The sequence below is a fragment of the Catharus ustulatus genome, chromosome 1 (genome assembly GCF_009819885.2).
Source record: "Catharus ustulatus isolate bCatUst1 chromosome 1, bCatUst1.pri.v2, whole genome shotgun sequence".
Classification (NCBI taxonomy): domain Eukaryota; kingdom Metazoa; phylum Chordata; class Aves; order Passeriformes; family Turdidae; genus Catharus; species Catharus ustulatus.
This window is the reverse complement of record NC_046221.1, coordinates 16,965,797-16,977,631: the sequence shown is the minus strand read 5'-3', so window position 1 is coordinate 16,977,631 and position 11,835 is coordinate 16,965,797. Positions and strand designations below refer to the sequence as shown.

Genomic DNA, 11,835 nt, shown 5'->3' with positions numbered 1-11,835 from the left:
TTTAAAGAATTTTTGTCTATACCTTCTAGACTTTGTTTTATTTATTCTGGTCTTTGCCTCTTCTTATACAGACTTGACCTTCTATTATCATTAATATACCTCTGTATTTTGAATATAAAAAAGCATAAAAAGCAAAGTGTGTGGTGTAAATAAATAAATACCTGAAAGCAGCTGACAGAGCAGGGGGTGACCCTGCTGCTTGTCAGAATGGATTCCTAGACCCAGAAGTGGTGGTGGAGGCAAGAGAATGACAAGCTGGTGGCAGTGCCATGGTCTGTGTTTTGGGTCATCTCTAGTCTTAATTGTGGCTTAAGGTTGGTTTGTCAATACTTATATACCTGCATAACAAGCTTAGCAGAAGTAAGAAAGCTGTAACCATGTCTTCATAAAGAACCTTTCCCATTGAAATTATTACTTTTTTAAAAAATTATTTTATTTTTTTATTTGAAGCTGAAAACAGTGTTTGGAACAACGTGCATTTCTTCCTGAAATGGTTTTGCTTTAAACACCATGTTAAGCTGACACAGAGGGAGTCCATCCAGCTCTTACTGGTTTTTGAGCGCCCTTGCTTTCAGCTGAACTGAGCAAAAAGCTCTCACCAAGAGAACTATGCCCACCACTAACAAAAGTGTCACCTGGAAGTTTTGAATTAACCTGCTGGGACATTCAAAAGGTATCTCAGCACCTTCAAACTGCCAGACTGAGAAATGCCCTTCAGACCAGTGCAAGGCTCATACAAACCTCAGTTCAAAGTGGAGGGGAAAAATACCAATGACCTAAAAGTAAGAGGATTAAAACTAGGAGTTAAAAAAAAAAAAATTGAGGAAAGGATTACTGTTTCCCAATCCCTTTCCATATATAGCTGAAGGAAGTGTTATGTAGAATCATTGAAGAGCTAGGTGTCATTTTCTGACTAGGTATTAGGAGTGCACCTATTTGACATACTTAGGTGACAACAGCTGTCTGCGAGTCAACTATTTCTAAATCAAATGAATTTTATGAAATATACACCCAGCATCAAATAAAGCAGAACATGTCCTTGGAGAAATGTTACACAGTAAGGTCACAAAGCACTGAGACTTTTACAATGGCTTTTCTAGCATTCACTCTTCTCACCAGAACACTCAGCCTCCCACCCTATTTCCTCTCTTCTCCTTTGTTCCAAAACAAAAAAATCAATTTTATACCTTTTACATCTGCAGTCGATCATAATTCATGTACTTAATCATACACAAAAGAAGTTGAACTTTGTTCAAAACCAAAAAGTCAAAGCCTACAGAAAACTCCAAAAATCAAGTAAAATGCTGTGATGATTAGACCTCTATCAACTATTTTGTGTATGTACATGGTTACATGGAATTCTTTCAATGTAAGATTTAAAATCCATTCAAAGAACAAAGCAGCCTCTTACTGATACACAATTATCTGGCTTGATCTGGTACTAAAATATGCTGCAAAATACAAAAAGATGTTCCAATGCTGTAATTCAAAGCGTTTGTAAAAAGAAATTACAGTAATTTCACGAATACAAGCCGCACCAATTTGACTAAGATTTTGCTCCTAAACCGGAAATGCGGCTAATAATCAGGAGCGGCTAATACAACCTCAGAAGTGCCTGCCAGAGTGCTGAGCCGAGCAGCTGCAAAGTCGGCATTTTGCGATTGTTACAAATCGCTACTTTGTTGCACCGCGGGTGGAGCCTGGCTCCGTGTAGGCAGAACGGGGGGCGGGGAGAGAGGCGGGAGAGCTCTCTTTCCTCCTCTGCCACAGCCCAGGGGAGAGACGGGGGGGGGCCCGGCGCCGCCATTGCTGCAGCTCGGGGAGGAGAGGGGGGACCCGGGCCGCCCCTACCGCGGCCCGGGGAGGAGAGGGGGGACCCGGGCCGCCCCTACCGCGGCCCGGGGAGGGGGGGGAAGCCGGCGCCGCCATTGCTGCGGCCCGGGGAGGGGGGGGGGAAGCCGGCGCCGCCATTGCTGCGGCCCAGGGAGGGGGGGGGAAGCGCGCGCCGCCATTGCTGCGGCCCGGGGAGGGGGGGGGAAGCCGGCGCCGCCATTGCTGCGGCCCAGGGAGGGGGGGAAAAGCGCGCGCCGCCATTGCTGTGGCCCGGGGAGCCGACGCAGCCATTGCCGCGGCTCGGGGAGCCGACGGGGTGCTTTGTCCCCGCCCGCCGCCGCCGCGGCAGGAGCGGGGAAACTCCGTCCCCGCCCGCCGCCGCTGCCGTAGGAGCAGGGGAAGCTCCGTCCCTGCCTGCCACCGCAGGGCAGCGCCGACCCGGGGTGACCGAGCCCAGGGGCAGCGGCGGCCGGCCCCGAGCTGCAGCACCGTGCTGGACCACCTGGCCCCGTCAGCGGCCCCTAGCGGGCCGAGCCTGCACAGCCTTAGCTCAGCCAGTAAACCCCGCCCTCCCGCCGTTCTGTTAATAATTGCACGCGGGTCCTCGCTGCGAACGACAGAGCGGCTTATATTCGTGTGCGGCTTATCTATGGACAAAAACCAAAATATTTGCCAACACCCAGAGATGCGGCTTATAGTCAGTGCGGCTTGTATTCGTGAATTTACTGTAATCCTTCCACCTCTGCCTAATCTATTGCCTTCTAAATGGTCTGCACATCACTAGACCTTACAGTATTTTAGCCTGCAACTATCTGAAATTGCAGCATGTCCTTTTTAACCTTCCTCCATACCTAAAATGGAAGCAGTCTCAGCAGAGATGCTTCCAACACAGTCCTTTTCCAGGGCCAAACAGTGAATTTTTCCTGAGACTTCATATCTATGCATCAATAATCTTTCTACTCCTATCAAAAGATACTTTCAAAGAGCAGTGTCTTCTGGATAGGCACTTGACACCAGCAAAGAGACCGGAACTTACTCTGGAGTCAGACATCTTTGCTAACTACAGCAATTTCACGACTATAAGGCGCACCCTTTTGACTAAAATTTTTCCCCAAACCCGGAAGTGCGCCTTATAGTCCGGTGCGCCTTATGGTCCTGAAATTACTGTATTTAATTGAATTTCCTTTACATCTTTTGTCAGTTTAATGGGACTAAATATAATCATAACAAGAAAAGGTGTCAAGGTCTAAGATGATCCTCTGTGCCAGGTCTGCAAGATTTAAGAACATTTATGTCTGCAGAACACAGCTATATTTGACAAGTGTGTAACAGCAAGAGGAAAACTCATCAAAATATTGCATTATTTAAAACTAGCTTAGATGGATTTTAAATTGATCAGATACTAAAAGCTATTAAGACCCACCTGATCAGCCATGAATTTTGAGAGGTTAAGTGTGACTAGTTTGGCAGAACTTAAATATTTGGACTCAAAGTAATGCACAGCTGAATGGCAGAGGCAGAGTTGTCAATGCCAGTATAACCTGTTGATGCAACCAAAAATAGTGATGCGCTTCTTTAATCTTAAGACTTCATAAGTTGGTCAAGAACAGTAGCAGATTGCAGTCCATAAAATCCAAGGGAGAGAAGTTCCTGCGGCTTGATCCATTAGCCCTATTTGAAGGCTTGAGCTTTGACCTTGATCATTCTTCTCACTTGTTTGATTTCCTCTCAGGATGAGCAGCTGACTTTCAGATGCTTGGCCCAAGCTGGGGGGCGCAGGGAGTACCCTGCTCTCTCTGCAGCCTCCTGCCTCTGAAAGGGGTGTTGTAAAACCTGCTCTAGGAGCTGAACCTGGAAGCAATTAGAAATGGGTAAGTTTTTACACAAAATGTTTTCTAAACAAGGAAAGATTTTTCTGCTTTGCCTTATGCACCCTCCTGGCTCCAGAAGCTATCACATGAATTGCTTAGTAATATCAGTACTACTATTAATATAGTCACTCTTATGTATGTTATAATTAATACTATTAATAATTTTGTTAATATTTTAAATAGCAATTGGTGTTATATAGTACAATTTTGGTCAAAATGTAGTACAGTTCAAAGTGTAAATGCAAAAATTGTTTCATTAGCTGTTATGCCAGCTATTTTTAAATCTGTCAAGAAAAAAGATAATTTTACCTCTGAGAAATCATTCAAATTAGCCTTTTGCACTGCTGATTCTGCCATCCAATTCCTAAGTATGTATCTAGGATTAACATCTGAAACCAAGAGTAAATAATGTTAAATTTAGTTAGACATGTTCAACAAAAGGAAAACAGTCATTGAAACGTCACTGAAATCTTCAAGAAGATTTAAATTTGCAGATCAAGAACAAATGCATAAAAAGGAAAAGGAATTAATCAATCTACTTAATTCTATGAGTTGCTAAAAGGATTTTTTTAAACTTGCCCTATCAGTAGTGCCAAAGTGCCAAACAGAGTAGCACAGAACATGACATTGATACAGGAAGGATTTGCTGTCAGGAACACCAGCAGAGTGATGAGTTTACCATGGCCTAGGTTCCTGCTGTGTTGATGGAAAACATTTCAGTGTTGTCAATACCTTCCTGGAAATCACAAAAATGACTACTGTATTATTTAGTTTAAAAGTAATTACTAACGTATCCTTTAAAGTATATGTCCTTAGATACTCCTTCTATGTCATGTAACAAAAGTTTAGCCATAAAAGCCTTTAATGTTACATTTTAGCTGTTTAGTTTTTAGAAACTACTTTTTCAACTTTTTCCACAGCTGTCAGTTGTACCCTTCTGGAAACCCTCATGACAACTGTACTGCTTCCTGCCTTGTTTCAGGCTGCTTTTGTCTAATGAACAGTAAATAGAATGTAGCAACATTTGAAAATGAAACTGCTGAATTAGTAAACCAGGATATATCCTACAGCAGAACCACTAACAATTTATAAAAGGAGTTTTGTCAACCTGTATGCCAGGGACAATTCTTATAAGCACACATGGCTCTAATTATCAATTTCTTAGCAGATTATGTAAATGAAATTCTTATTTTTGTTCTGCAATTAAATGCCAGAATTCTACTTCAGTAAGTTTTCCCTTTACCTAATGATCAAAACAATGTTACAGAATAATTGTAACACTTCAAGCCTGCTTTGAAGTCTTAATTTGCCATGGGTCTGCATATTTTCCCCAATTCAGCATTTATTACGTTAAGATATTAGTTAGTGATACCAAAGGTGTTTCACCCATGCACTTGAAACGAAAAGTCTGTGATTTATGGACATACACAAACTTCATCACCTTCTCTTTCCACTGATGTCCCAGTAGGTTTTATATGAATAAATGTTAGTTTTATATGTGAATAAATGTTAGTTTTATATATTTCTTTTTAAAAATCCATGAAGCTTTATAAAATATTCTTATAAATACCCTTAAAGTATGTTTGTAAAAGCGTACTGGAAAAAACAGAGGAATCATCAAAACTACCATCTCAAAATTCTCTCTACTCAATTCTTTTAATCAAATAGTTATTATTTTATTTAATACATTAGAAAGGGCCACAGACATTCTTCTTTTTCACATCCCCACATTCAGTATGTACTTTCACATACTAAAAAATCCAGTAAATACAACTGTCTACTGGGAATCCTGATAACCTCTACATAATGACACTCTGCCCTAACTGCTAAAAAACAGTGTTTTACCACTTGGCAAAACAATTTGCTCTGGCCAAATATTTGACTTAATCCAGTGAGAGGGTTATCAATAGTAAAGTGTAATAGCTATTGAAAAAATATTTTAAAAGGTTAAAAAGTTAACATATGACTCATTAAAAAAATGGTAATTCACATTAGAGCTGTGAGTCATTTTAGCAGGAGAATATTTGTCCCAGAAATAAAATCTTAACAATTGCAAATTGACAGGTTTCACAGTGGTTTTAAAAATATCGGTATTTAACACAAGTGACAAGATAATTATGAAAGAGTAATACAAGCCAGGTAAGAAAAGGACAAAGCAAAATAACTTCTGTGCCCTTATAAGCATGATCTTGTCTACTTTTTTTACATTCTTCTTTTGTAAAGAAATACAATTTTAGACTCAGATTGTCAAAACTTTTTTATCAACTCCAGAAGAACTAAGTTTAGGCAGTGCAAGATAAAACACTACTAAGAACTGAAAACTAAAAAAAGGGAGAAAAAATAAAAATAATGAGTAAGTGATGACTTCATATGATTCAAGTTAATGTACTTTGAAAAGTGAGATTTTTTTATGACACTTACTAACAATTAGGGAAGGGTGATGAATAGTGAGGTGTTAATACCAATATATTCAAGGTCAGTCAAAGACAGCAGTACACAATTTAGTGGAACTTCCCAACCCAGCTGAGAATCTGAGGAACCAGGACAGTTTTGTCTTCAACATGAAATGCTGGATTTAAAAATGCAGAGTTGACTGAATTAAGCCCGATTTCTGCTGGAAGTTGTGCTGACAAGGGCAGCTGTTACAAGCAAATGCTCCAACAGACAAACAAACAACAAACAAAACAAAAACTGAAAAAATTTTAAAGAGACCGCAGGGGCATTTAAGCAATCTATTTAAATGCATGGATGTAAGAATGTTAAAAAGAACAACAAAAATCCCAGAAACCTCTGTAAGAAATTTCAGTTATACTTGTAAAATGGAGCAGCTAGTAAAAATCCAACAAGAGTTTTTGATATTAAATAAAGCAATAACAAACATCAGTAGCCTGTTATAAATATTTGCAGCTCTAATAGAGAGTGATGTGTGATTATATGGAAGAAAACAAACTGAAACATGAATCTTTGCACATCAAGTTTTGACTGCTATCAAAACTAAGACTATTAGCACAAATGTGATTTTGAAGGCAAAACCTTTTCTGTGTTTCATCTGTCTCCTGTACTATGAGATCCTCTGAGGTGCACATAGAAAAACATAATGATGGTTTGTTAGAAGGTGATTGACAAACTAGGAATTGGAATAAATTTGGATTTGGAATAAAACCTCAGAATGTCATGATTCTCTCCAAAAGCAGATTCAAAGGATACAGAAAAAATAAGAAGTGTCTTTATACAGTTTTCAGCATTCAATTTTAGCTGAGGAAAACAGGAGCTTGAAAATTCAAACTTACAGTAATTTCACAACTATAAGGCGCACCGGACTATAAGGCACACTTTTTTTTGCCGTGAGGATCCACCCCCAGCTCCCCCAACGCGGTTGCTGGCCGAAGCCCCGCATCAATCTGGCAGCCATGGGCCCCGGGGCCCGCCTCCACCTGGCAGCTGCGGCCCTGCCGGCTCCCCCTGTGGCTCGCAGCTCACACTTCCGGGCCGGCAAATTTCCGAACTTTGTCCATATATAAGGTGCACCGGACTATAAGGCGCATTTCCGGGTTTGGGCCAAAATTTTAGTCAAAAGGGTGTGCCTTATAGTTGTGAAATTACTGTATAATTGAGCGATGGCCCTGAGAAACTCACAGATGAAGCTTCTGAACCCTACCAAAACACAGTAAGTATTTGTTCATGGTAACTCTTTTCATATTAACTTTCTAAAATGCATATAGAATTTTAAGAAGTGTTCTTTCAAAAGGACAGAGCCTTTGTTAGAAAATGGGGATGCAAACTTGAAACCATAAATTGTGCCCGCTGTAGTTTACTATCTCATTACTGAAAGTCAGTGCCAGCTCCTGCCATTTTCCTAGCAAATCAATTGGAGCTTTAGAAGAAAGTGGCCAATCAATATCTAACAAAAGAGTGCAGCCATTTCCATCCTGCTTTGCAGGAAGCACCCTGCAAAGCAGCATAACAGTGAAGCCTCTTGTGCAGAGTTTGATCAGATCCTGTAGTTCCTTCATTCCCTTTTGGCCATTGATTTTCAGTTGCTCATTTTATCTTATAAGAAAATTTCACAAATTTACCACAGCTTACTGCAGACCAAAAATATCTGCCACTGAACAATTCTTGGAGTTTCATATCCACTGTTTCTGCTCTGATACCTAACTGCAGTACCTTTGCCATTTAGAATAACTTGGAGAATCAAAGCACCTTCCTTTGCCTTCTATGACTAGATAGTCCTTCCACAAGGAGTTTTTTCTCTGGGTGACAGAAAGAAAAACTGTGTCCCTATCAGAAATCTGAATTCTGTGTAGCATGTAGAAAGGACAGAGACAGACAGAATGAATGTATAGTGTTTCAAGATTTGCAGCAGCATAATGGGAGATTCTCCTCTTCAGAAAAATACTGTATTTTAATTCTACCCAAAAAGAAAAATATCTAAGACTAAAGAAACATATGTAAATAGATATTTGCCATCTGTAAGCATATGATTCCTTTGGATTGTTTTACTCACTTGCCATTCTTGTTCTTCTTTTGGCATCTGAGTCACCATTGTTACTACACATAAAAAACAAAAAGAAGAAAAACAGAAAACACTTTAGCTAGTGAGGATTGTGCTGATTTATTTTTAGAAATATCTTATTTGACTTCTATTTAAATCATTAAGTGCTCTGTTTTTGTGTTTGACAAAAGCCAGTGTGAATCTCTAAGGATGATCAGACTTGGAAAAAACTGCACACTTTCTTGTAGGTTTTGTGCCTTGTATTGATTTTTACCCTAAGAATTGTATTTACTGAATAAAACTTCCAAGTACCTGATATGTACAGTAATTTCACGATTACGAGCCACACGGACTATAAGCCGCATCTCTGGGTGTTGGCAAACATTTCGTTCTTTGTCCATACACAAGTCGCACCCAATTATAAGCTGCTCTGTTGTTCGCAGCGAGGACCCGCCAAATAGTAACAGAATCGCAGCAGGGCGGGGTTTACTGGCTCGGCTCGGGCCATGAGGGCTCGGGGCTGCCGACGGGGCCAGGTGGCCCAGCTCGGTGCTGCTGCTCGGCAGGGCCACTCAGGGCCGGCTGCCGCCGCTGCTGGGCTCGCTCGCCCTGGCCTGGCACTGCGCCGGGGTGGCAAGGGGGCACAGAGCCGGCACGCGTGGTGGTGGTGGGAGGTGGGGATGGAGCCCGCTGGCACCCGTGGCGGTGGCAGGCGGGGACGGGAGCCCCTGGCCTCCCCCCCGGGCCGTGGGGCCAGCAGGAGGGAACTCTCCCACCTCTCCCAGGCTGCGCTGCCTGAAGGAGGGAGTTCCCCCGCCTTCCCCCCACCGCGCTGCCTGCACAGAGCCCAGCTCCACCTGCCGCGCAACAGAGTAACCAATTTGTAACAATCGCGTAAACCCGGGTTTTACTGGCAGGTTGCTCGACTCGGCAACTCGGTTTGCTCTTCCGGGGTTGGAAATGTCAGAAAATTATTCACGTATTAGCCGCTCCTGAGTGTAAGTTGCATTTCCGGTGTGGGAGCAAAATTTTACTCAAAACGGTGCAGCTTGTAATCGCGAAATTACTGTATTTATTTTCACTACTATTAGCCATGCATACCATATATAACTAAGAAAAAAGGTTAGATTCTTTATTGATTTAACACAAAAGAATCCTGTGCATTCCTATCTATGCAACACCATGGTTTCCAAACACCATCTGTGTATTTGCAACTGTTAAACTTCCCTCCCCTGACACCATAAAGCAATGCTATTACATAGTAAATATATATACAAACAGTAATTAAACACTATTCATTTCTATGTACTGCAAATCCTGTTTGTGATTCTTGGACTAAATCTGTAGGATTGGTATTCTAAGAAAAACAGTTAACCAAAGAAAACTGATCAGGTGCTCAGTGAAGGATAAAGAATAGAAATGACTCCTTCTATGTCATTTTTATGTACCTGTGTGTCAAAACAGAACTACAACAGTGTAGAATCCAGCACAATCTAGAACCATGAAGACAAAAAAAGGCATATGAAACCATGTTAGAGCCAGTTTAGTCCCACTAAAGATTATGTAAAATCATGGCAGATTAAAGTTGCCTGCTTCTGGGAAATAAACACTTTAAACTGCAATCACACTCACCTGTTTAATCTCAGGAGGTACATAGTAACCCATTCTGAAAATAATTTGTGTTTACCCAGGTCTTGGAGAGCCCAGAACTCCTAAAGAGAAAGAAACACTTAATTGCAGGTAATCAGAAGTATTTTCCAGTTAAGCAAAAACTGAAGTAAGCAACAAATACTGTGTTTTAACCCCAGCTGGCAACTAAGCCTCACTTGCTAATGCTTAGCCTCAGTGGGGATTTAAAGTAAGGTTAAAAGTAAGAAAACTCACGGGTTGAGATAAGACCAGTTCAATAATTGAAATAATGTAATAATAACAATAATAACAGCAATAATAACAGCAATGAGAAGGAAAATATCAAAAGGAGACAGAAATAAAACCCAACAGAAACAAGTGATGCAAATCAAAAAACAATTGCTCACCAACCTATGCCCAGCCAGCTCCCAAGCAGGGCCTCCCCCAGCTCTCCCCTAGTTTATTTGCTGAGCATGACACCAAGTGCTGTGGGACATCCCTTTGGCCAGTATGGCTCTGTCCTGGCTCTGTCCCTCCCAGCTTCTCATGTACCCCCCGGCCTCTTGGCTGGCAGAGCACCATGAGGAGCTGAAAAGTCCCTGACTTAGTGTAAGCCCTGCTCAGCAGCAACTAAACCATCAGTGTGTTATCAGCATTACTCACAATCTAAACCCAAAACACAGCACTGTACCAGCTACTAGGAAGAAAATTAACTCTATCCCAGCTGAAACCAGGACAATGAACAATCAAAGGATTTAAAAGGCAAACTTACGATGACCCTTCAAAGAATTTTCTCCCTAAACATTCTACTACCTCTGTATTCAAATTATTTCTTTTTGCTAGCATGATACATGATGAATTTTACCTAAAAACCTCTAGCACTTCACCCCTGTTTTTCCTTGGCTTGTTGTCTGACCTAATTAATTTTTTAAGCTACAGGTTTCACTCTCTTCTTAGACTTGTACATGGGTCAGATATATTCATAGAAGTTTTTTTAATCAAAAATTGTGCAATAAGCAAAATATATAAATAAAGAAAAGGTGGAGAGAAAGGGAAACTGAAGTCTACAGGAATAGGAGAAGACTGAGAAGAACAGAGACAGCAGGAGAGGAGACAGAATTTGGAAAAGGCCAACAGCAAAAAATCAGAGCTTGAGGTTACTGCCTCCAGTGATGGGCAGCAAACACAAACCAGGCCTCCCTGGCTGATCACACTAACAGCTGCTTCATACTCCTCAGCTGAAAGCAGCCAAAGCTCACAAACAAAAAATGAACTTCAGAGAAAAAACAGATTAGGAAGAAATGGACATAGATAAAAGGAGGTAAACAGCACATATTCAAGGAAAAAAAAGTAAAGGAAATTAAAAGCCAGAAGAAAAGGTTTTTGCCCCATCTGGGTTTTTTGTTTTTGTTTTTGTGGAATAAGAGTAAAAAATACATTAAAATTATATTTGATCATAAAAATGAGCACAGAAATGACTAAGAGCTGGGAATCAGGGAATCAGGCAGGTAGATAACAGGTGAGTGTGAGAATCAAGCATTTGTTCAAAGATGTGCAGTGTTAGGCTGCTTTACCAGGAATTTCAGAATGCTTTCAGTTAATACTAAATATAAGGACTCCTGCAGTGTTCCCAAAGGATTCTGGTGTTTTTAGGTCAATTTTGGTATGCAGTTGAAAAAAATCTTAGATGATGTACAAATCAATGTGAAAACTTACTCATAAAACTACTGGCATGTAAATAAACAGAGCTGAAATTACTTTAAAATTAAAATTCTTTATAACAATGAAAACTTTTTACCAGAATAAAATTGTACTTGTTTTTCCACATCAGTTTTGGAACTCAGAATTTGTGGGCTAAATAATTTCATTGTGTGGGAAAAAAAAAGATCAGGTTGCTACCAAGTGAAGGCTGGAAATGATCCTTGGTGTAGCAGCAGGGTCACAGCTACACCACAATCGCTGGTTCCTCAGCCAACACCTTCAAAAATGGGGAAACGGAGTTGACAT

General features: G+C 40.8%; 1 protein-coding gene across 4 annotated transcripts in view; it reads right to left on the bottom strand.

Annotated features, from left to right (window-relative positions):
- The window catches only part of LOC116994308 (protein adenylyltransferase SelO-like), a 30,966-nt gene that overhangs the window by 3,301 nt on the left and 15,830 nt on the right, over nt 1-11,835 (bottom strand). For 2 of the 4 annotated variants that reach the window (XR_004417453.2, XR_004417455.2), the window contains exons 16-19: nt 9,832-9,911; nt 8,212-8,255; nt 4,014-4,093; nt 3,257-3,684 (exon numbers count right to left, since the gene is read on the bottom strand). Coding sequence is in view for 1 of the 4 variants with exons in the window: in XM_033055908.2 (XP_032911799.1) it covers nt 3,562-3,684; nt 4,014-4,093; nt 8,212-8,255; nt 9,832-9,911 (327 nt within the window). In the remaining 3 variants the exon portion in view is untranslated. Of the gene's footprint in view, nt 1-2,567; nt 3,685-4,013; nt 4,094-8,211; nt 8,256-9,831; nt 9,912-11,835 lie in introns of those variants that run through there. The other 2 variants (XM_033055908.2, XR_004417457.2) reach the window with 2 other exon arrangements.